The sequence below is a fragment of the Gasterosteus aculeatus genome, chromosome 12, assembly GCF_964276395.1.
Source record: "Gasterosteus aculeatus chromosome 12, fGasAcu3.hap1.1, whole genome shotgun sequence".
In the NCBI taxonomy this organism is placed as follows: domain Eukaryota; kingdom Metazoa; phylum Chordata; class Actinopteri; order Perciformes; family Gasterosteidae; genus Gasterosteus; species Gasterosteus aculeatus.
The window spans coordinates 11,252,662-11,275,470 of NC_135700.1; the positions used below are offsets into that span (position 1 = coordinate 11,252,662).

General features: G+C 43.0%; 2 protein-coding genes across 2 annotated transcripts in view; one reads left to right on the forward strand and one right to left on the reverse strand.

Annotated features, from left to right (window-relative positions):
• The window catches only part of pde3b (phosphodiesterase 3B), a 32,882-nt gene extending 21,479 nt beyond the window's left edge, over nt 1-11,403 (reverse strand). Inside the window, exon 1 of the mRNA XM_040159899.2 lies at nt 8,981-11,403. Coding sequence (XP_040015833.2) covers nt 8,981-9,868 — 888 coding nt within the window. The 5' untranslated portion in view covers nt 9,869-11,403. The remainder of the gene's footprint in view (nt 1-8,980) is intronic.
• Nucleotides 11,404-12,474: 1,071 nt separating this feature from the next.
• On the forward strand, nt 12,475-21,617 carry copb1 (COPI coat complex subunit beta 1). Its single transcript, XM_040201983.2, has 22 exons — nt 12,475-12,701; nt 14,307-14,459; nt 14,911-15,140; nt 16,007-16,176; nt 16,284-16,398; nt 16,517-16,609; nt 16,721-16,858; nt 16,964-17,083; nt 17,350-17,457; nt 17,556-17,702; nt 17,812-17,957; nt 18,395-18,491; nt 18,594-18,754; nt 18,861-18,981; nt 19,081-19,308; nt 19,504-19,683; nt 19,914-20,058; nt 20,191-20,310; nt 20,426-20,571; nt 20,703-20,792; nt 21,020-21,175; nt 21,358-21,617. Exons 2-22 carry the CDS (start codon nt 14,369-14,371, stop codon nt 21,415-21,417), a joined length of 2,862 nt encoding a protein of 953 aa, XP_040057917.2. The 5' UTR covers nt 12,475-12,701; nt 14,307-14,368; the 3' UTR covers nt 21,418-21,617.
• Nucleotides 21,618-22,809: the final 1,192 nt, after the last annotated feature.

Below are 22,809 nucleotides of genomic sequence, written 5' to 3' on the forward strand. Positions count from 1 at the left end.
CATTCAACAAAAGATGTATGGAAAAAATATAAAATACTACCTGAATGTTGAGCATAACAATCATTTTGTCAACATAAAAAAACATTAGGAAAGGAGAAAAGTTGTCAAAACCAACTGGCTAGTCTAGAAGGTCAACTGCATTTGTCAAATTCATTTTTCTCAGTTTGCTTTATGTCTGTTTTCAGCGATTTACACAACCAACCAACAAACCTGTTTCTCCTTCTATTGGTAAAAGTAACACAAAACTTTATATGTGATCACAAGGCCGGTAGGGTTCACTTTATGACGCAGTCACTAAATCTTTAATCCGCGCCTCCCGACAGCCAACTGCTGTCTGCAGCCGAGCACCTGGTGCCTGGTGGTCGGGAGCCTGCTGTTGATATGAGGCATAAGGTCTACTGGCGATCCAGTCGGCCCTTTGATGCATGGAAGCAAAATGTAGGCCCCATATAGGTTTGCACTGCAGCATTTAATCCAATGCATTGCAAGCTGTGAGGGATTAAAGAGTCCTGAAAAAATAAACATTTTCACTAGAGTGGAGAGAAATGGTCTTCGGCCACTAAACCGCTGCCCATCGGACCTTGAGCCCTCAATATCACTTTAAAGGTTCTTGTGAGAGCATCACAACGAAGGCTTTCCCGGGAAGCAGCTCCGACTGAATCTGAGAGGAACAGTGGGCATCAGCTGCATTAGTGTGCTCCGTATCGCCGCTGCAAACACCCATCCAGACCCCCGCCCGCCAACCCCCCCCCCAGTCTACCCCCCAGTCCCCCCCCCCCCCAGTCCCGCTGGTGCTGGTTTATCCCCTGCAGCCGCAGCCTGCATCTGGCGAAAAAATCACTGTCTTCCAATTGGCAAATCCCTGCGCCGCTGCTCGCTAACCTTTCCCACTTTCCCACAAGCATAAGCTAATGGTTTCGGTTCGGTTCGTGTTGCTTCGATGAGGGAAGAACGCGTATCAAACTGCAATGTACTACATTTTCGCATAACTTGGGTAACTATAAACAATGCTTTGTGAGTTGTGACCGGAAGAAGTGCACTTTTATTTTGACCTGAAATGTAGATAAGCCTTTGGCGTACGGTTCAAATTTCATGTGCTGTCACACGAGAAAGAAAGGCAGGGGGGGAGTTGGGGGGGTTAGAACAATGGCGAGCAGATCAAGAGAAACCTTGGTCGGAATGGGGGAGATATCACACTGAGGCTCAGAGGCAGAGCAGTTGTCAGACATTAAATCTATCGACTAAATCTTACTTACATTAGGTTAGGGGAAGGGGAGGAGGGCAGTCTGGCATTTAAGCCTGTGTGCTTGTGTGCTGGGGAAGGGGTGGATGGGGGTGAAGGGGGTGGGAGGGTTGGGGGGGGTAAAGGGAGAAAGAAAAGGAGACAGCGACAGACTATAGAGAAAGTGGAAAAGAGGGGGTGGGATTGACCGAGATAATTTCCTTCTATTTTTTTTTTCTTCTTCTTTTGTTTAAACCTCATCATTGCACTTTGAAAAGTGTACTTTTAACATAAGTCACTCAGGGTACCACGAGCAGTCATTGGAAATGGCAATCCTATTGGTTAAAGTTTGGGTTTTCATTGCAGTGACTAATAGTGCTTCTCAGTTTTGCCCTTTTCAGTGGGATCTGCCCTCAGCGGCTAAACACACACAAGCCCTCCTCTGTAGCTGTGGCTGACGTCAACCGTCGCTTAGCAACCGCCTTTTGGTGTAAAAGCAGCAGTGCTGACACCGTTTTCAAAAGAGGCGCACAGAGGAAGACGGGAAGAAATGAGAGATAGAGGTAGAGAGAATAAAACGAGGGATAGAAAAGTAGAGGGAGAAAAAGTGAGTACAATTTTGTTAAGATTGATGTGTACTGTTTGGATGAGAAGGCAGAATCACAATTGCACGCATTCTCAGTGCCACATTAAAAAGGTGTAATCCCTCCAGTCTTACCGTGCCTACAAATTACCATATAAAGCTTTAGGAATACTGAAGGAAAAGATGACGTTATGTCAACAGAGTCGTCTGGAGGCTATTACCAGCCAGTAAAACCTATGGTATGCATGCACTCACCTACATTAAACGTAAGTACGCTACATCCCGGACCTCATTTTTTAATTCCCACAGCAACAGTTTACAGATGGGCTGACACCATCTATTTCACAGAAAACTACATTTTACATTTACCACACCGGCCCAAGGCGAGCCCCCGCCCCCCCTCTACTCTCACCCTTTCACGGACGGAGGAAACCAACAGTTAACACACGCAGGGTTCAACGACCTCATCACCAACTTAAAAGCTCAGCCACCTGAAATATTTGCATTGTTGGAAACCTTGTGGTGTAATCAAATTTCTCTAAGAAGAGTAAAGCGATGAAAACTCTCCCTGTCTCTCTCAACAAAAAAATGACCTCTCTCAAAAGTTATTGTTAGTTATTGTATATATCCATTTCACATTTGATCCATTTTTCATGTCATGGAAACAAGAAAGGGAAGGGAAGCCGATATAAAAAGCTTTTTGCAAATTAATAGAAGAAGATAGAGGAGGTCAGGACATCCCATCGAGGCTCATTAGAGATAGATAAGAACTGTTGGGCCTTTGCAAATGCTGCATGTCATAACCCCAACTATGTCCTAAAATAATAATGATAGAGCATCAAAATAAAACCGTCAGTGAATATTTTTGCGTGACCTTTTCTGATGGTGAGTCTTAAGTCACAGAAGCCATTAAGGCTAAACTCTGGTAGGCCTATCATGTAAACTAAAGTGCGGCAGGCTAATTGCTGCCGATCATGACGCAAACCGTTTCCAGGGTAACCCGGGTTTTGGAGTACCCGCTCTAGCATTTCCTCATCTGTTTGCACTCACACCAGCAGGCCGACAATGCAGCCGCTGCATCCTGTTTCACTCTGCAGTCAGCCAAACACACAGCACCTCGCTCAACTTAACCCTTTGTGCCGAACCTGCTGCTGCGGGTGGAAAATGAAAAGCCACCACGCAAACTCGCTGTGGTGTTTGACAAGGTAGCACGACGATGGAGCTCACAGAAGCTGTCACAGCAGCCCACCAGGATCCGAAAAACAACAAACCCAATGGATTCAATTGTACACGTAAAAGAAAAAGATGAAAAAAAAGCATTCAGAAATGCTGATTCAGCGCTTGATTTGGCATTCATAAAATGTTTACCTTATTTCAAAGTGGCCCCAGTGAGCGGTTGCTAAGCAATGAGTTAGGACATCTTGGCCTTGATATTGCGACTGTAACACAAGCTCCTGAACACGGAGGTTAACGCCACACACCGCTCACTTTCACATTTCATCCAATACATTTATATTATAATAATCAGCTCCAAGGCGCATCAAAAACACTTTCATTCAATATATTTCCATATGGACATAAATGAGACTGTGGATACCGAATACTTTCGGTAAGAGAAATCGTTGATAATATCTACCTACAAGTTTCCTGAATATAAAATGAAAACACAGAACCTTTACTGCAGAAAACATATGTTATTTCAGACAGCTCTTTGAAGCGGTCTATTCCAAGTTCATTTAAATAATAAATATTCAAATATGATCAAATATTATCTTTTTTTAGAAAAGTGCAATGAGAATACAAACATTTATACAAATATAAAGTCTACTGGAAACCCAACTGAACGCTTGTTTCAACACAGGCAACTCATTTTGAATTTAACACACGTTGTTTAGATTAGTCCTGATAACCAAAAGGCAGAGGAGCTGGCAGACGGCTGCACTAACTGCACAGAGACAATCCCCATGACGAGGCAGAGGATGCAAACAGTATGAAGAGTACTTTGACCACCATATCATTTGGCTGGGATCGCATTAGACTTTAAACCAAAAAATAAAACATTAGATGTAACACAAAAGGCTTGTTCTGTACGTCTATGATACTGCGGGAGGATTTATGTATTAGATATGAACATTACATAACTACTGCAACACACTGACACCAATGAAAAAGAAAAAATTATAAAATAGGAAAAGGGGATCTGAAAAACTTAAAAAGCCTTGTAGCTTTGTCTAATTTCTGGATAAATAAGGATTGTTTTTTCAGTTGCAACTTTTCCCCCCGAAAGACTTTGTCGCAAGACCAACAATTCCTCCCTTTTATGATCCCTGCTGGAGGCAGACACTGTATTCTACGGGGCAATTAATAAGACTTGGCATTTTTTTCCCTTCTTCTTTGCAATCATCATGCAGTACGTCACTGGGTCGTGACGTCAATGTTATATCATTCCACATGGCTTTACAGCAAGCGAACGTGACAGCTGAGAGCTGCTCTGCGCTTTCACTGCCCTCCCTTCCAACCTTTCTCTCTGCAGCCTGCGTCTCTGTTCTCGTCTGGATGGGGGGTTAGTTAAGTGTATTACTTACCCCAGCCTGCCCCCGTGGAGAGGCAAGTATAACTGCACAAAAAGAGGGCCTTCTCCCTGAATTGTACATTGTACTGCCTCTGAGGTCTGACTCATGAAATAAGCTTTTAGATTTCTGTCCTAAAAGGCCAAATACAAAAATCCTACTTTAAAAAATATATATCTCCGCTTTAACTACTTCGTTGACAAAAACTATCACGGCCTCAGAGACGCATTATAACGTCATTCTCGGGGAGGAAAAAGCTGCCATTCAGGTAGGACGATAGAATCGTTGTTCTGGCTTTTGGATTAATAAACTAAAATAAAAACGTAAAAAATAAAATATTTTCCCTATAGGACCGAAAACCCAAATATGCAGCATGGGATTTATTGACATTTTCTTAAATTATGGGTCTCAATTTCTGACCGATGTGACTGCTGGAGAGTCTCAAAGTTCATGAGGTAATTTACAGAATTGATTTACATATATGGGACTCGTACCACAATGGAGAGTGCACTGTTAATGCAACAGATCGGTGTATCTAACCCCTGCCAGCGGTTAAGAGTTACTGTGGCAAAAAAACATATCCCAGTCTTGAAATTATCAGAGCCAAAAGAACATTAATTGACACTGGAAATTACACAAATTCACTGTTTTTGTGTCAATCCTGTTTGCACCTTTTAAAGAAAGAAACTTTTCCCTGTTTCATAATTTCTACATCAGCAGTGTAAACACTCAGAGATGAAGTGTTTCCTTTCTAGTCAGTCTGACAAATTGAGGATCGCACCTCCGATCAAAAGATGTGCTCAGCTACAGAGAACGTCCCTGAACACAACACAGCGTACGACTAAAGAAAACTGGGAGGTTGACCTTTAAAGGAAAATAGAGCAATCTTTTGACTCATAAAGTGGCCATAACATGACATTCAAATGAAACCGTCTGCACTTATTCTCATTGTTTGAACTTCTTGCCATTTTGTTCATGTCAAATACTACTTAAAATACGCAAATGACAAAAAAAAAGTACTAAAGTTGAGGCTGTGAAAAGATACGTCGGAAGTGGCATTAAATGAGATATAATTGTATACTCTTAGACCACGCTACAGTTCTAAGTAATTCTATAGCTTGCATCGGTAATTCTGATATAATAATACTAATACTTTCAACGAGTAAAACATTAATATGATGAAAGTGAAATTTGGGCCAGCAGACAGCTGAATTTCGGTCATAAATGAAGCTACGAGCTGTTTATTGATATGTATTTCTTAAAAAGCTTGCGGTAAAACCAAAACAAACTGGCAACGGAAAGCTTCGATGGGCTGAAAACATGTGCTTGTCCGTACCATTCTGCATGTTTTTCAGTCAATTAGTTTTCAGTCGTTTAGTTTTGGCTCACAACAAACACCTGAATGTATTTCCATCCATCCATCCATTGTCAAACCGCTTATCCTGCACACAGGGTCGCGGGGGGGGGGGCTGGAGTCCATCCCAGCCAACTTCGGGCGATAGACAGGGTACATCCTGGATTAGTCGCCAGCCAATCGCAGGGCTACACAGAGACACACAACCATTCACACTCACATTCACACTTCTACGGGCAATTTAAAGTCCCCAATTAACCTGATCCCCAGAGCATGTCTTTGGACTGTGGGAGGAAGCCGGAGAACCCGGAGAGAACCCACGCAGACACGGGGAAAACATGCAGACTCCACACAGAAAGGCCACTGGGCGGAATCAAACCCGGGACCTTCTTGCTGTGAGGCGACAGTGCTAACCTTCCAATCTCTGCCAATCTTTTAAAATATTTGAACACAAAACAATGTTAACTTCAATTTCTTAAAGATAATTAATGTCATGATTATATACATACTATACTATCACCATGGATGTCTTTAAGGCATTAAAACAAGGAGGCGGATTGGCCTATTTGTGTATTTGTGTCGTATTTATGTGCAGCCTCATCTGCCTGATGTGCATTCTAGAATACAAAGGAAAAAACACTTGCTCATTAAAGTTTTGCTCTGCAAGCCCACTAGTGGCCAAAAACAACTCCTAAAAGCAGGAGCTTTGTAAAAATGGGAAAAGAGAAGTTAAACCCTGTGTTACAATACACAATGTGTGTGGTTGTAATCCTCAATAATAACTTGGTGGTGGCCCTGTCGAGCTTTCTATGAGAAATTACTTCTAACGGCCAAAGAAAATGCTGGGACAAAACATCCGAAACCTTTGATGTCTGAAAAGATATTCACACTTGTGTCCTCCATTGGGACTCGCAGATTGGATTTACGGATTATCTGAAAAAAAAGGGACAGATTGACCTGAAAATTCAGGTATTTTTAGGTTCAAGTTTGACTCAGGTATTACGGCTTCATAATATTCTGTTGCAGCTCTTCAAATGCCTCTCGCGCATAACAGTGACGAGATGCACATACACAACCACGGCGCTCTGCTGTGCCTCAGGCCCCAGGGATTGCACTTCTACCGGGAATATTCCTGATGGCTTCGACCTGCCAACAGTCTGCACCCACATAAATGGAGTGTTGTCAAGATAAAAAAAATGTGAAAAAAATAGCCATTGGTGAGTATCGTAACGTAATTACTGCAAAAAGCTTCACATTTCCATATTAATACAGAACAAGTGTCATGATAAATATGAAATTAATAGAAGCTACACGTGCCCACTCATTTATACTAAACAAAGTCATGTTAAACCCATTTGTTTTGGGCTGTTTTAGTCCTGGCCAGAGCCAAAGTACTGCTGCTATAGTTACCCACATTATAACATTTAATCCCCAAGCTGTTCACCTTTCTCCAAGCTGATGACGAACATACTGTACAACCACCAGTTGCTGCCCCTCCAAACCCCAAAGAACCTCACAGACAGTAGAGATGTGTGTGTGAGTGTGTAGGGGGAGGAGGGACTGTATGTTCTGCAAGAATGTGTGCGCGCGTGTGTGTGTGAAGATGCAGAACGTGTTTGACATCAGCGGTGAACTCTCGGTGACTCTGGTTCGAGGTCTGCCTTTGTGCTTCTCTTTCTGCCTGCCTCTGACGCAGAAGCGCTCTCATTAAGTTACACCACAAAAGATTATTTCTTATGCCGGGTTTGCCGTTCTTCTCCACTGACGCGATGATCAGATTATCAAAACCCAGGAAAGGACGAGCTCCGTGGCATCGTTAGCTCAGATTCAATAGGTGGCCTTTTTTTTTTTCTTTTTAAATATCTGAGAGCGGCGGCAGTCGCTCTCGCCGACACAACGGGGCGACGCCGCTAACGTTTTCTTGGTTCTTTAAAGTTGTAAATATTCTGCAATCTATTTGGACATATTGTGGATTCAAAAGCACCTCATCCAAGGCTCAGGTCAATATCTTTGTCTTCAGATCAGGTCTTCAACAAACGTAAAAAACATGAAAGCCTCGTATATATATAGTAAAAGTGTGAAGGTGAAATGAACGAACGATCTTTCATGAAGCTAAATGTGAATTTGTTTTAAATGCTCCAACCTGTTTTCCCGTTTCAGTTTTCATGCACTGCTTGAGGCCTAATTCACCGTGGCCACTAATCTGCTAATAGCTTAAACCACAGTGAGGCGAAACAACAACTGCTGGGAAAGGAAAACCGACACCAACTGATAGATATACATGTTTAGTTCGGTTATCATTTCTAACGGGGCGAGAATGGCACAAAAGTAAGGCTGTTTTTGTTTTTTCTTTAAATGTTGACGATAACGTTAACATTTATTCTACACTCAAATGAAGTCAGCAACTCCGCTTTTCGCCGACAACGTATTGGATGCAACACGATAGTCTTCATTTGGACTGGACATCACTCGATATCGCTGTATTGGTTTACAAAACTAGTGCTTAGTAGAAGGGAGCCCCACTTGCAGTGGACCTGTTGGCTTCTGTACGCAAACAGACTTTATAGAGTATGTGTGTATTAAAGCAAACAAAAACAGGAAGAAACGCACGCTGAATGTGGACCATTGACACTGAACGATCCCGAAGCGTGTGCACGCTGGCATGTTGTGTTGTTGACTGATACATTCAGAGGGGACTGTTCATACCTGCTGCTGGCTGTGTTGTTGCTCTATGAATGACACCTGAGGATGTAGCCGGACACTCACGTTCCATCGATTATGATCTTTTATAAAGATATTCCCCCGTAAAAAAAAAAATGTATATGCTCAAATTGATGGATTCGATAGCGGGATGTAAAAAAAGGGCATTGCATACACAGTAGTACATGTTGGTTATGAGCTTCCATAGGCTCTATACACCTTTATATAATTGGCTGAAATGCAAATCCCTTGCTCAGCATCTAGAGCACATGTAATAACACTGCAAAACACTGTTTGCCTGAAAAACGTAAAGGGGCACAACTTTTTAACACAAATAGTTTACATAATAGTGAATGTTTCATTTTTTTTCTTAAATGCAATGTGTGATGGGAAAAGCAGTGTGATCTGCTGTTTTAGTTTTTCATGAGATGAGACTGTGCGTTTCCCTCCACTAGTGCTCATGTTTACTGTGGATGATCGGGGGGTGGGGGGGGGGGGGGGGGTCCCATGAACAATAACAACAACCGTGGTCCTCCGGGGCCAGTACATACCTGTTCTTTGGATATACAGGGCAACGACGGCCTGCGGGGCATTTTACAACTGCCATAGTAGCTGGTCGACGTCTCCCCCAGCGAGACGCAACTGGACCGCCTCCTGGGTCTGATCACCGGGACCTTTTCCTCCGCGGGGGAAGCCCCGCTCGCCGCTTCCCTGGACGGGTAGCAGCGGTCGAAGCAGAGCCCCAGCAGGGAGCCCGAGACCCCGGCGCCGCAGGCGAAGAGCGGCCTGAGCGGCGCGGGAAGAGCGCTCAGGCTCGTGAACGAGACGAGCCACACGACGCTGGCGAAGAGCAGCACCAGGACGCTGTGCTTGAGCTTGAGCGTGGGGATCAGCGTGAGCAGCCCCACGCACCCCAGGACGAACAGCAACCTGCCCGCCATTTGCACCTGGTGCTGGTCCTCCCCCCATTGCAGAAACCGCAAAACCAAAAAATCCCCGAGGTAGCACGACGCCGGCAGCGACAGGAGCCAGCATCTGCCGCTCTCCTTCTTCTTCCTCCGCAGGTAGAACGTCAGGAAGAAGAACGCGCAGCCGATGCTGAACAGCGGGCTGACGGACTGCGAGAAGCCCGACAGGAAAGTCCGCAAGTCCCAGAGCGGGTCACTTTGCAGGCTCCTGGAAGCGAGGAAAGAAAGCGCGAGGGCGAGGAACGCGCCGACGTAGAGGGCAGAGACCTTTAAACATGTGGAATTGAGAAGGTCTTCGTTGTAAAAGCCGCACGCGTTGAACAAAAAACCCCGTCGGAGGTCCTGTTTGAGAGGGGTGACGCAGCTCTTCACGTAGCCGTTCCTGAAGCCCTCTGAGCTGTTTACACTTCCAGCGCCGTCGCGGTGCCTTGTTTTACTGTGCAAAAGCTCTCCGTCCTCCCGTGCAGCCATGGCCTCGACTGCGGCTCCTCGTATCCACGCGAAAGGGGAGAAAGAAAAAAAAAAGAGTCCCCCTTCTATCTCTCTCTCTCTCTGCCAATATCCACGCCGCGTTAACGCCGAATTACATGACAGCAAACGCACTCCATGGTCACTCAAACGTGCTCCAGCACTTGGACTAAAGAAAGGAGGTGAGATGTTGTTTTTACAAGAAAAGGGGGCTCCGTGTCGCCACCTAGAGGCCGCGACCCGGAACGAGGTTTTTGTAATCTGGAGCGTTCAATTAAATCCCGGGACATTAAATGTAATGTAATCCATAGTCCGGGATTGTAGTTTAAAAAAAACACCTTTATTAAAAATGTTCCCATTTAAAAAAAGGAACAACTATTGGTACTTTTCAAAAGTTGGACTCCTCTATCATAGCTTTACTGTTTCAGACGTTCCTTTTTTAAGGACATATTTTGCTTTTAAATGTAGATTTAATTTCGATGCAAAATAAATGATCCCTTGTTCAAATATACATTAATATTCCCCTTTATCTACGTACACATACATACATAATAATAAAAAAAGGAAAAAGGATACATACATTGAGTAAATATTGCCAAATGCTACAGGGACCGTTACAATTCTGAATGTCTTGCATATATTCCGAATTGGCTCGGCCATAGTTTACTTAAAGTGTCAAACTGAAGCAATAATTGACCATAATAAAGTCGTTATTGGTGGGTCGGTGTCTCCGTGCTCTATCGAGTGGCTCTGGGATCGTTTGCTTCGCCTGGTTCGCTCAGGAGGACGAATGTCGATAGAACTGATCTTAATAACAGTGTAGCTAACCGGTGGTGACTGTTGAGTAGCAGTCAAACATATAACGTTATATAGATGAGCCGTGTGATATATTTTCAGAAATAAAGTCATTATTTGTGGCCAGCTAATTCTAAATACATGCGGTGGCTTTCCAGAAAGCTCACCAAACCAGCTTTTTGACATCCTAAAATTACAAGAACAGTCTTTTAACACAAAGAAATGAGAATGAATATTGATCCATGTGAACTGACTTGATGAAACAAGTCATCCCCCTAAAACAAAAAAACGTTTAACGTAACATCAGGTTATTTCCCAGGCCTTTACTTAACCAAGACACAACAGCAGAAAACAAAGTGAAGTGATCACAGTGATGTCAGAGCTGCAACAAACCATCTACCCTACAGACAAAAAGCCCAAACACCGACATACAACGCACACAAACAGAATTAATGATGCCCAGTTGTTTAATGTCATGAAGACATTATGGCTGTTTTTGCACATTTCCAGATGTTGAGTTGCCGATGATGTCCAGCATGCTTTCACAGAAAGATAGCTTGGATTTAGTATATCAAATGAAGATTATATGCTCCAACATTACTAAATGTCTGTCACATAAACTTTATATATTGCATACACTATCTTTGTTATTCAGACAATGTTTACTGTTTATAGAGCTCGATGGCAAAGGGCTGACTTTTACCACTGAATACTGAATCGTGTAAACTAAATAAAGGCCCATGCGTGTCTTTTCCTCTCCTGTTGTTGTAACCAGTATAGCAATGCTGTTTGGAGAGCACAGGCTCACCTCAGGTCACCATGACAATTTATTTTGCATGTTATTATTCTATGAAATTGCTCGCCGTATCGTAAAAATATGACTTTCCCTGGATAGGATCTTTTAACTAAGTTAAATAAGAATCCTATAAACAATAGTTTTGGTATCAAGCATACAGAGCTTGTGTGTTGCCATTGACTGACAAGGTTCTGTAGTGTAATGTAATCAGGTACTTTGCTCTTGGCTTGAACCATAAGCCATCATTACCATAAATACTGCAAATTTAAGATGTATACCTAAGTAAGCACTGCATGTCAATCAGTGAGAGAATGATTGTAGTCTGTAGGGCTGATTGCAGCCATACAGTTCTATTGCATTTATAGCATGAAATAGGTTTACAAAACTCCCGTAAACCAAATCCAGAAATAGATTTAACCTAAGACTTGCTTGTGTAGTGACAGTATAACATAGTGCTTTTCCTCTGTGCCATAAAACGTTATGGTCCTCAAAAAATTATGGCACACAATATAAAAACATATTCTTTCGTTAGGATGAACATGACCGGGGATGTTGGTTGGGGAATTTGTTTTACACATACTGTATTGTAGATGAGATTAATTAATTACTGACTTTGATCTTTTATTGGTCTTTTTATTGCAATATGACAACACACCTAATCATTGATTACCCTTAAGTTAAAAAAAACAGATTGGTCGAAACAATCTTTCAAACGATTCTTGCATTTTTTCATGAGCAGCGACTTCATGTTCGATTATAAGACGTAAGTAGACGTCTAAGTTTTCGTGCACTTACTCCATCACTAGACTCAGCTTCCACTGGAGGGTGCTGCATGCAGATAATGAATACTTGGTAATACATTATAGTACGACATTGCACTTTTGCAATCATCACTATTCTATTCATTTATTTTTTATACGAAACGGCAGTAAATATGGTTGCAGTTAGGTACCAAAATCATTGTAGCATTTACTTAGTTCTTAATCGATCTGTAGTTGCATTTTCAACAGTTTGGTCTCTTTCACTTGTCGCTTGTGGCACATGCTCAATTTTGCCTTCGCGTTTGAGCCATCCAGCGCACGGTAGCAGTGATGTGGCTCAGAAAGTAATCTTCCACGTCAGTAGGAAGTAGTGGAGAGCCACAGAGACATCTCGCCAAAGGGTTCACCTGAGCATTTTTACAGATGTAATTATCCCAGATTGAGTGTCGAAGGCCACTTCGGGGTATAATTGTTGTGCTATCAGGTAGGTTACGTGTCTGTTTTCTTTTTTCATAAGTGATGTTTCTTACCGTGGTAACTGCTAAAACAGCTAGCGTTAGCTGACGTCCTCCATTTCATTGCTAGCCGGGGAGAAAGCTAAGTTGGCGCTAGCTAACGTCCGATAGGTAGCAATTGACCAGTTAGCTTAAATTCAAAGTCACCAATTGAAAACTCAACAAACCAACCTCACGTTTTATTTTGAGTTTTGCCATACGATTTGATGCTAACGCCGCTAGCGTAAGCAGCAGCTCCAGCGTTGTACGAAGCTGTTTACACGTTAATGCTGCGTGTCACACTTTGTTAACTTGGAGATTAATAAACTTCTTTCTCATATAACACAGTTGCGCGTTTCTTTTTACTGAAATCTGTTTTTTACTGACAAAGGCACTCGAGTAATATATAATATATATTATTATAAATTGTAACCATGGCCTCTTGTTGTTCGGCTATAAGGTTGATTATATTCAAGGCGACTCGACAATAATTCAGCTCCTCTTTCAAGCTTGAGTCAGGACACACTGTAATATTTACAAGACAATCAAGCGGCCATGTCATTGACGTTTCTTTATAGTTTCCTTAATATTGGCTGATCCATTTGGGGATTTACCAATTCACGTAACGTTGTATGTCCACTTAGTTGCTGTGGACTGCCGGAGGGAGATTTGAGAAGCCATTTGTATCAAGGTCCTAATGGGGACAGTTTTAGTTTCATCTAAGAACGTGGATGATCAGCTGTTTGTTGTTAGGATATTTTGTCTGTTGCAACACAGATGTCGACATAATCAAACTAAGCAAAGGAACATGGCTTTAGCAAAACTGTAAAGTAGTACAAAACACACAAACACACCAGCCATTCGTTCAATGCTTGTACACAGGCGTTCATACAATCAAATGCCCTTTTTAATGGTTTATCCTGCATGAAAAAATAAGTTGTTCTGCACAATCAATGTTCAAGCCTAATTTTTTGTGAAATAGTTTCACGCGCATTAGAGCACCGCACTGTTTTTTCACCACTTTAAATGATCACTTTCAAGTTTTCTAGCGAATAACGACTCGCAACATTTTGTATCTGCTCTCTACCAATTTCCGTGAGCACGGTTATTGAGTGGCTGAGGCATATGCCGGCACGCCTGGAGGCGCAGGCAGATCGTCCAGGACAGCTCGCAAGCCTATGGCAGCATCTGTGAGGCGACTGTACAAAATAAACAATGAGCCAGTGTGCTGTAAACCAGCCAGTTACCTCCAGTAAATAAGAAGTGGTTATATTTGGTAAATCATGCTTTGAAGAGTCAATTAGCTCTGCGTTTTCCAACGCAATCCCTGTGGTTTATACCTGGATGGCTCCTCTGGGTTTCAAGAAGCTCATAGAAGAAGAGTTGTCTGGTTATTTTTCAAGTTAGTTGGTCGTACTCTCTTTGACTGCTGTGAATAAAATGAAATGCAACCCCATGGTGCTTTATTCTCTTGTTTAAACGTTTGGCTGTACAGTAGATTGGTCTGTTTGTGTTTGGTCTTTACACAGATTTAGTTTAGTACGTCTATGTTTTCTCTGCTTCTTACTAAATGTAGGTTCTTCTGTTTCTGACAGGTATTTTTCAGCAAGCAGCATTCTAAAGGATTCTTTTAAACGGATTCAAGCCCAGCAGCAAAATGACAGCTGCGGAGAACGTTTGTTACACTCTGATCAATGTGTCATCTGAGTCAGAACCCCCTTCTGAAGTCAGCCTTAAAGCTGATCTAGGTAACTATTCTTCATATTACCTTGCAGATTTGTCTCGCTAAACCTTTTATAAAACATTCAGATGGGAGATATTCATTTCTAAATGTCTTCACCTCAATGTCATAAAGGTTGTTGAACTGGAATATGTGGGCCTGACAAAACAATGTCCTGGTTCCTCTGGATAACTCAGACTTCACTGTCAAAAACTATAATAGCGATTGTTATTTTGGCAACTGTTTTATTTTTCCCCATGAAACCGGTAACGGTGAAGTCTGTGTTATTCAGAGAGAAATTATGGTTTTCTTTACAAATTACTTCATTGGTCATCAAAATACAAATCACTTGGTCTTCAGTGGAAAAAACAAATAGTTCAACCACTTCCTTTAGAAAAGCTTTCACTTGAGATCCATAAAAGTGCTAAGACATGCTTGAGGCCAGACCTATCGTAATAACAACAATCAATTTTCAACAGAAAAAGGGGAGATCAAGGCAAAGACTGAAGCCCTGAAGAAGGTTATCATCATGATCCTGAATGGTGAGAAGCTGCCAGGACTGCTGATGACCATAATCCGCTTTGTGCTGCCGCTTCAAGACCACACCATCAAAAAGCTACTGCTGGTTTTCTGGGAGATTGTTCCCAAAACAACCCCAGATGGAAAACTGCTCCAGGAGATGATCCTGGTCTGCGATGCCTACAGAAAGGTACAATTTCTCGCCTCAATTTCTAGAGCAATATATTTTAAAATCCACGTATGACAGCAGGGAAAATAGTCTTTACGGTAACAGAGAGAAAACAAAAGGAGAACACTTTTTTTTTTTATCACGTGAGATGGTAAGATGCACTTATCGAAAAGGATAGCTGAACCCCCTCGTAGTTCTGCTGATTCCACATCATTTCTAATTTGTATCTGTAATGTGTGGTGGAAATTTGTGGATTAAGCCCCTGTGAGAAATCAAAAGTATCTTGAACTTGCTTTGTGATTAACAAGATAGTATTTATTACTAACTAGAATATAGAAAAATGCTAAGGAATACAGAAATTATCAACACATGTCGTAAGGACAGACAGAAGTCAAATGACTACAATTCAGCTGAAAAGGGGCAGATGGTTCATTCTCCCAAAGAGGAGCTAGAAGATCTGACCAAGTTTCTTGGGGAGAACCGGAGCGTTTATACATATGAGAGGAAAACAGAAGACCCCCCTGCAAAAGGAAGATTAGTTGTAAACAGATGTTGTTGCGAGACACCCATGTCCCTCCTTTAACGGGACCTAGTCAATCACATTTGACAGACGAAGTGGACGGAAGAGGAGAAGACCAGGATACGGATCAGTCCAGGCACCTATCTCCCAAACGGGACGCCATCGTGAACTAGGTCAGGTCACGAGTTTCCCAAGAAAGGTCACACACCGAGTTCTTGAGACACTTACAATATGCAGCTCAACAAGTTCTCCCCCGACATCATGTAATCATATATAATGACTAAAATATTTTTTATTCATTTCTTTAAAAGAATAAAAAACAAAACAAATCAGCAATCATCATGTGTCACCTTTCTCTGAACTGCAGGACTTGCAGCATCCCAATGAGTTCATCCGTGGCTCCACTCTGCGCTTCCTGTGCAAGCTGAAGGAGTCCGAGCTGCTGGAGCCTCTCATGCCAGCGATCCGGGCCTGCCTGGAGCACCGGCACAGTTATGTGCGCCGCAACGCCGTCCTGGCAATTTACACCATCTATAGGTGCGAAGTGTTAAAAGTCTCATGTTCAGTAGCTTTTCACACATGCATGTTTTGTACTCTATTCTATTAGTGAAGAACTAACAGCTGAGCACCTTTACTTGTTTCAGGAACTTTGAGCATCTCATCCCTGACGCTCCAGAGTTGATCCATGATTTTCTTGTCAATGAGAAAGACGCCAGCTGTAAGAGAAATGCTTTCATGATGCTGATCCATGCAGACCAGGTCTGTAGCTTATTGTCCCTTTCTTCCTGTTCCTATTGTTGTGTTTCACTGTGACCAACGGCGTCCACCGCAAAGACCAAACTTAACCTCATTTCATTCACTCTTTTGCGTGTTTCAGGATCGAGCTCTGGATTACCTCAGCACATGTATTGACCAAGTTCACACTTTTGGTGACATTCTCCAGCTGGTCATTGTGGAGCTGATCTACAAAGTGAGTCAAGACCTTCACTAGTCTAATATACGCTTAGTAACTCAACAGCATACTACCAGAGGAGTTGCTTTGATCTCTGCACTCTTGCTGATTTTGTTCTCTGCCTGCTAGGTTTGCCATGCTAACCCGTCTGAGCGCGCCCGGTTCATCCGATGCATCTACAACCTGCTGCAGTCCTCCAGTCCGGCGGTCAAGTACGAAGCTGCCGGCACTCTTGTTACCCTCTCCAGTGCTCCCACAGCTGTTAAGGTACCAATATCTTATCAGTGATGTACATGATGGAAATTGTACTAAACATGACCCAATAACAGTGATCTATGGTCATATACCTTCTCTTGCACACTCTGACTTCAGGCTGCTGCCCAGTGCTACATTGATTTGATCATCAAGGAGAGCGACAACAATGTGAAGCTGATTGTTCTTGATCGTCTGATTGAACTGAAGGAGCACCCCACTCACGAGCGCGTACTCCAGGTACGTTGAGGTTTTGCTGTGGTTCGTTTTTGAGGCAATTAACAAATATAATGTGGTTCCTTATAATCCTCAAAGGCCATTGTCCCGGAAAAGGTTGTTATTAAAAACAACGCTGGTCAAAATGTATTTCCCTCTGAAGAAAATAACGTTTGACCGTTTAAACACTTTAGTAGTAGCATGTATAATTTTAGTTTATGAATATTATTTGATAAGAGATCCACAAAAAGCTGCAATAATTAGTTTCTCACTAACACTTTGTTACTCAGGATCTCGTGATGGACATCCTGCGTGTTCTCAGCACTCCTGACCTGGAAGTGAGGAAGAAGACCCTGCAGCTGGCGCTGGATCTGGTTTCGTCGCGCAATGTTGAAGAGGTCAGTGGCGTGCAGTTTATCCATGTTACCGTTGGGGATTTCATGGACGGAAATTCCGGAAAATAATGGAAATAATGAGGCAACGGTTTGTTTTCCAGTTGGTGATCGTCTTGAAGAAAGAAGTGATCAAAACAAACAACGTATCAGAACATGAAGATACTGATAAGTACAGGCAGCTGTTGGTGCGCACTCTCCACTCCTGTAGTGTGCGCTTCCCTGACATGGCAGCCAATGTCATTCCTGTGGTGAGTTTCTTATCATTTAGCTCTAGAAATGTGTCTTCTCGGGTAGAGACCCAGTGTATACTGTATATATGATAGGAATATAGTAAGAGAGTTCTTTGTTCATTTACAGCTGATGGAGTTCCTAAGTGACACTAACGAGGCGGCTGCTGCTGATGTGCTGGAGTTTGTACGGGAGGCCATTCAGCGCTTTGAGAACTTGAGACCCCTCATCACCGAGAAAATGCTGGAAGTCTTTCACGCAATAAAAACTGTCAAGTAAGTCTTTGGAAGAACTCTGAGGGGAAAAGTCTGCGTCTTCTTGGTCTTTGTCTCCTCCCTAATGGTTATACAGCTCAGTTTTAAATTTGGCTTAGCAATGTTATTTATAGGAAGAGGTAAGATGGTCTAAGTATTACGTGTATTACTATATAAATTTATTCAGTCTTTACTAATGAGAACTCAATCCTCAGTAGTTTACCAGTGGCGTGGACTCTGTAAAATGATTTGATGAATATTAAAACCAGTAGACAGAATGAAAATACATAAAGGAGGTGAGTTTTGGTGGCCTATTACTGGCTTTTGTTCTGATAGTTATTTGTCTGCTGTTACATAGACTCGACTGAGTTTTGGCATTAGAGCAAGGTGGCGTCTCTATACAGGAGCATGTAGCACTGTGAATCCTCATGATCTATGTCACCATTGTCCCATTTCAGGATCTACAGGGGAGCGTTGTGGATCTTGGGAGAATACTGTAGCACCAAGGACGACATCCAGAGTGTGATGACAGAAGTGCGCAGGTCCTTGGGCGAGGTATTTTTGTCTGCTATTGTCAGAATGGAATGCAATACAAGCTTACCTGAGACTTCGGTGAAATTGTTCCAAATATCTGACATCTGTCTCTCGCGCGGACAGATCCCGATTGTAGAAAATGAGATAAAGAAAGAGACCGGAGAGGTGAAACCAGATGATGAAGTAAGTGCGGCTCCAGCCCAGAAGCTGGTGACAGAAATGGGCACCTATGTGACACAAAGCGCTCTCAGCTCGTCCAGACCTTCGAAGAAAGAAGAAGATAGGTAAAAACGTTTTTGGTTTTCAGATGGTATTATCGTTTACCTGTGATATTCAGTTGATTGTACAGACTTACGCACTCGATAAACCCTGGTGTTGTTGTTGCTGCAGACCTCCACTCAGAGGCTTCCTGATGGATGGAGACTTTTATGTGGCAGCTTCCCTGGCCACCACACTGACCAAAGTGGCCTTGCGCTACGTTGCCATAGTTCAAGACAAAAAGAAACAAAACGTAAGATGTTCCCTCTTCTCTGACACCTCTTTTAGAAAAAATTATTGAACCAGCTGCTCGTGCGTCTAACCCATGCTGTCTTGCTGCTGTCCCCCTCAGTCCTTTGTGGCGGAGGCCATGCTGATCATGGTCACTGTGCTGCACCTGGGCAAGTCCTCTCTGCCCAAGAAGCCGATTACAGACGATGACGTGGACCGCATCTCGCTGTGCCTCAAGGTCCTGTCAGAGTGCTCGCCACTTATGAACGACATTTTCAACAAGGAGTGCCGCAGATCCCTGTCACATATGCTGACTGTCAGACTGGAGGAAGAGAAGCTATCACAGAAGGTGGGGCTCAACCTAATAATTAACCTCGTGAAAGTTAGGCTAATTTGATTTTGATTTAATTATTAGACCCTGTTTGTTCTTGTATCTTTGCTAACTACTTTAGGTATCCCCGGTGTTTGGACTCCATTGTTAGCTAGTTGTAGGCCGACTTACACCCCATAAAATAACCATATGTGATTGTTTATCCGATTACAGAAAGAGTCTGAGAAACGCAACGTCACAGTGCAGGCAGACGACCCCATCTCCTTCATGCAGCTGACTGCCAAAAGCGAGATGGCTTCTAAGGAGGACCAGTTCCAGCTCAGTCTGCTGGCTGCCATGGGCAACACTCAGAGGAAGGAGGCTGCTGATCCACTCGCATCCAAACTCAACAAGGTACACCGCAAAACCTGCCAAATGACCTAAAATTACAGCGCTACAGCGGGAGACTACTTTTGGGCTGCAAATAAAGGGGTGAAGGGATTTTTTAGGGTTTGTTGTTGAAATCATTCATTGCTGCCTAAAGAATTGCCTAAAAAAACAACATCTTAACTGCTTACTGTGAGGAATTATCATTTAGTTCTAATATAATCGATAATTCATTGTGATCTTTGTGTCCATTCTAGGTGACCCAGTTGACAGGCTTCTCAGACCCAGTATATGCTGAAGCCTATGTTCATGTCAACCAGTATGACATCGTGTTGGATGTGCTGGTGGTCAACCAAACCAGTGACACTCTCCAGAATTGCACTCTTGAGCTGGCCACTTTAGGTCAGTCTGGTTTATTTCCCACCTTGTTCAATAAGTGACCAGGTTTTTTCCTCTTGATGTTTACGCAAGCCAATCACATTGTGATGCTACGTCGCGCTGGTATGCATGTCAGTAAATGTTTCCTTCCCATAGGTGACCTCAAGTTGGTCGAGAAGCCTTCACCTCTAACTCTGGCTCCCCACGATTTTGCTAACATCAAGGCCAATGTCAAGGTGGCTTCCACGGAGAACGGCATTATATTTGGCAACATTGGTATGACGATCATTTTGTGTGTTTTCACCCTCACAATTCGGCTTGTGTATGTTTTCCTCCTGTGGTCAGAGAATGTTTTCTTATCGGTCGGAGATGTTTGATTCTGTCTTTCCAGTCTATGATGTGTCGGGAGCTGCTAGCGACAGGAACTGCGTGGTCCTCAGCGACATCCACATTGACATCATGGACTACATCCAGCCAGCTTCGTGCACAGATGCAGAATTCAGACAGATGTGGGCAGAGTTTGAGTGGGAAAACAAGGTAAGTGTTTGCATTCCACATGAGCGTCCTTCTCCGCTTTTCTCTACACGTAGATTTTCAGTTTACGCATCTGTGACATTACTTTGGAAAATTGGAACGAGTGAATTTTGAAGATGGTCTCTGCGTCGTAGGTAACGGTGAACACCAACATCACTGATCTGAACGAGTACCTTCAGCATATCCTCAAGTCCACCAACATGAAGTGTCTGACTCCTGAGAAGGTTGGTATGAGACGTCAGACAGCAGAGCAAAGAAAGTCAATGGTGCTTTTAAACCCAGCAAGATGAATCCCAATAAAGGCCTGTTTTCCTGGTGAATGTCAAGAGAAATGATGAGTGGCCTTTGTCGGCAATGTCTCATAAAGCCGCTCACGATTGATGAAGTTTGGTGATCCCGTGCTGCTGTTTTACAACATTCTCAACTCCCTTCCTTCCGTCTTGTAAAACAGGCACTCTCTGGCTTCTGCGGCTTCATGGCTGCCAACCTTTATGCTCGTTCTATCTTTGGAGAAGACGCCCTGGCTAATGTCAGCATCGAGAAGCCCATCCACCTGGGGCCGGACGCACCTGTCAACGGACACATCCGCATTAGGGCCAAAAGTCAGGTGGGTCACAGCTGCTGCACGGTCAACACTTAATCATCTCCGAAGCAGAGAACTGGTTGAATGGATAAGGAGAGCGAATATATGAAATGAACTGATTCATGTGATGTTGCACTAAAGGGCTTTTGCTCTTCTCAGTAAGCATACAATCTGCCACAATAAATCCTTCTTCCTTCGTTTCACAGGGGATGGCCTTGAGTCTGGGTGACAAGATCAACCTCTCTCAAAAGAAGTCAAATGTCTGAGACAAATCTGGTCCAGCTGTAAAAATGTCACCTGCTGTTGTTTTCTATCATCCATCTTTTCAACACAGATAATTAAGAACTCTACATGGTTAGTTGCTTCCGTGCTGTTTTTCTTTCTTTTTTATCTAACATCACCGCTGTCACTTTAGTAATTTTCTTTCCCTGTTCTGCTTAATTTTCAATAAACGTATTAAAAGTGACTGTCTTGTTTGTTGATTCATGTTTGGGATGTAGCGAATGAGAGGGTTTCAGTCAGGGAACGTTTGGATGACTTAGCAGTCAATGTTTGAGGGCTTTCTCCTGCAATTCTCCTTTACACTAAATGAGGCGTGATTGATTGTAAATATTTAGTGATGGCTTCAAATATAAATGTCACTCCAAGCAGGTTGTGTCTGCTGCTCCTGCTTGTGTCCAGCTTCGCTGCTCTGGGCTCTATTGAGAATTCCTCACATGTCGCGTGTGACGTCTTGCAGAATGGACTGATAGGAGTCTTCCCAAAATTGTCAGTGACTTCATGTAGACTCTTAAACACATCCATATATGTGCAATCATTTTAACGGAGGGATTCACAGGCCCCCTCATAGCCAACTGTGAGTTTTAAACAGTGATAATGAGATGCAGGTGTATTAGTGTTGGCAGGGAGTTGCATGTTTCACTTTATCATTTACAATTCAAGGATCTATGGCGATGTGCCAGATTAAAGGGTTCCAACCTTGCTCACTCATCTACAATATGTCAGATCCTTCTCTCTGGGGAGTTAGATAAAAGCTGAAGGGCAGCTTTAAGGTCAGAACTTTGACTCTCAAACTAAATAGTTGGGGTCCTTTTTGTGCTTTTTTTTTGAGGTCGACAAAGTATTCACCCACAATAAATGTACGTCCTTTAAGTCCTCATTATGTGGGACAGTGGATTTGTGATTAATCTGGATCGAGCCCAATGTCCACAACATCTTCTGCATATCATCCCATGTATCTGTAAAACGGTATTTCTCTTAGGACACAGCAGTCAAACTGCAAGTGTCCTCTGTCCTGCATTTCGTTACGAGAAAATTCAAAAATAATTTCCAAAGTGGTCTAATCCGTTTACAAGTAAAGCGCACGCAGAGGTGACACTAGATGGCGCTACATGCCTCAAAGCAGACAGTGTGCTGGTATCATGCAGTGTAATCTTGGAGTAAGATCTGTCATAACATGGCATACAATTGACATGTTGACATAACACGAGGCATGCTTGTGGGCACTGAAGTAACGCCATTTCAGATTCAGCACTGACATTTTAAGGGTCACAAAACCCGACTGCATTACTTGTATTATCAACTCCAGTTGTCATGACACCTCTTCAAAATGCAACCTCAGCACGGGCCTGTTGAGGCCCTGTGGATGATGTAACAAA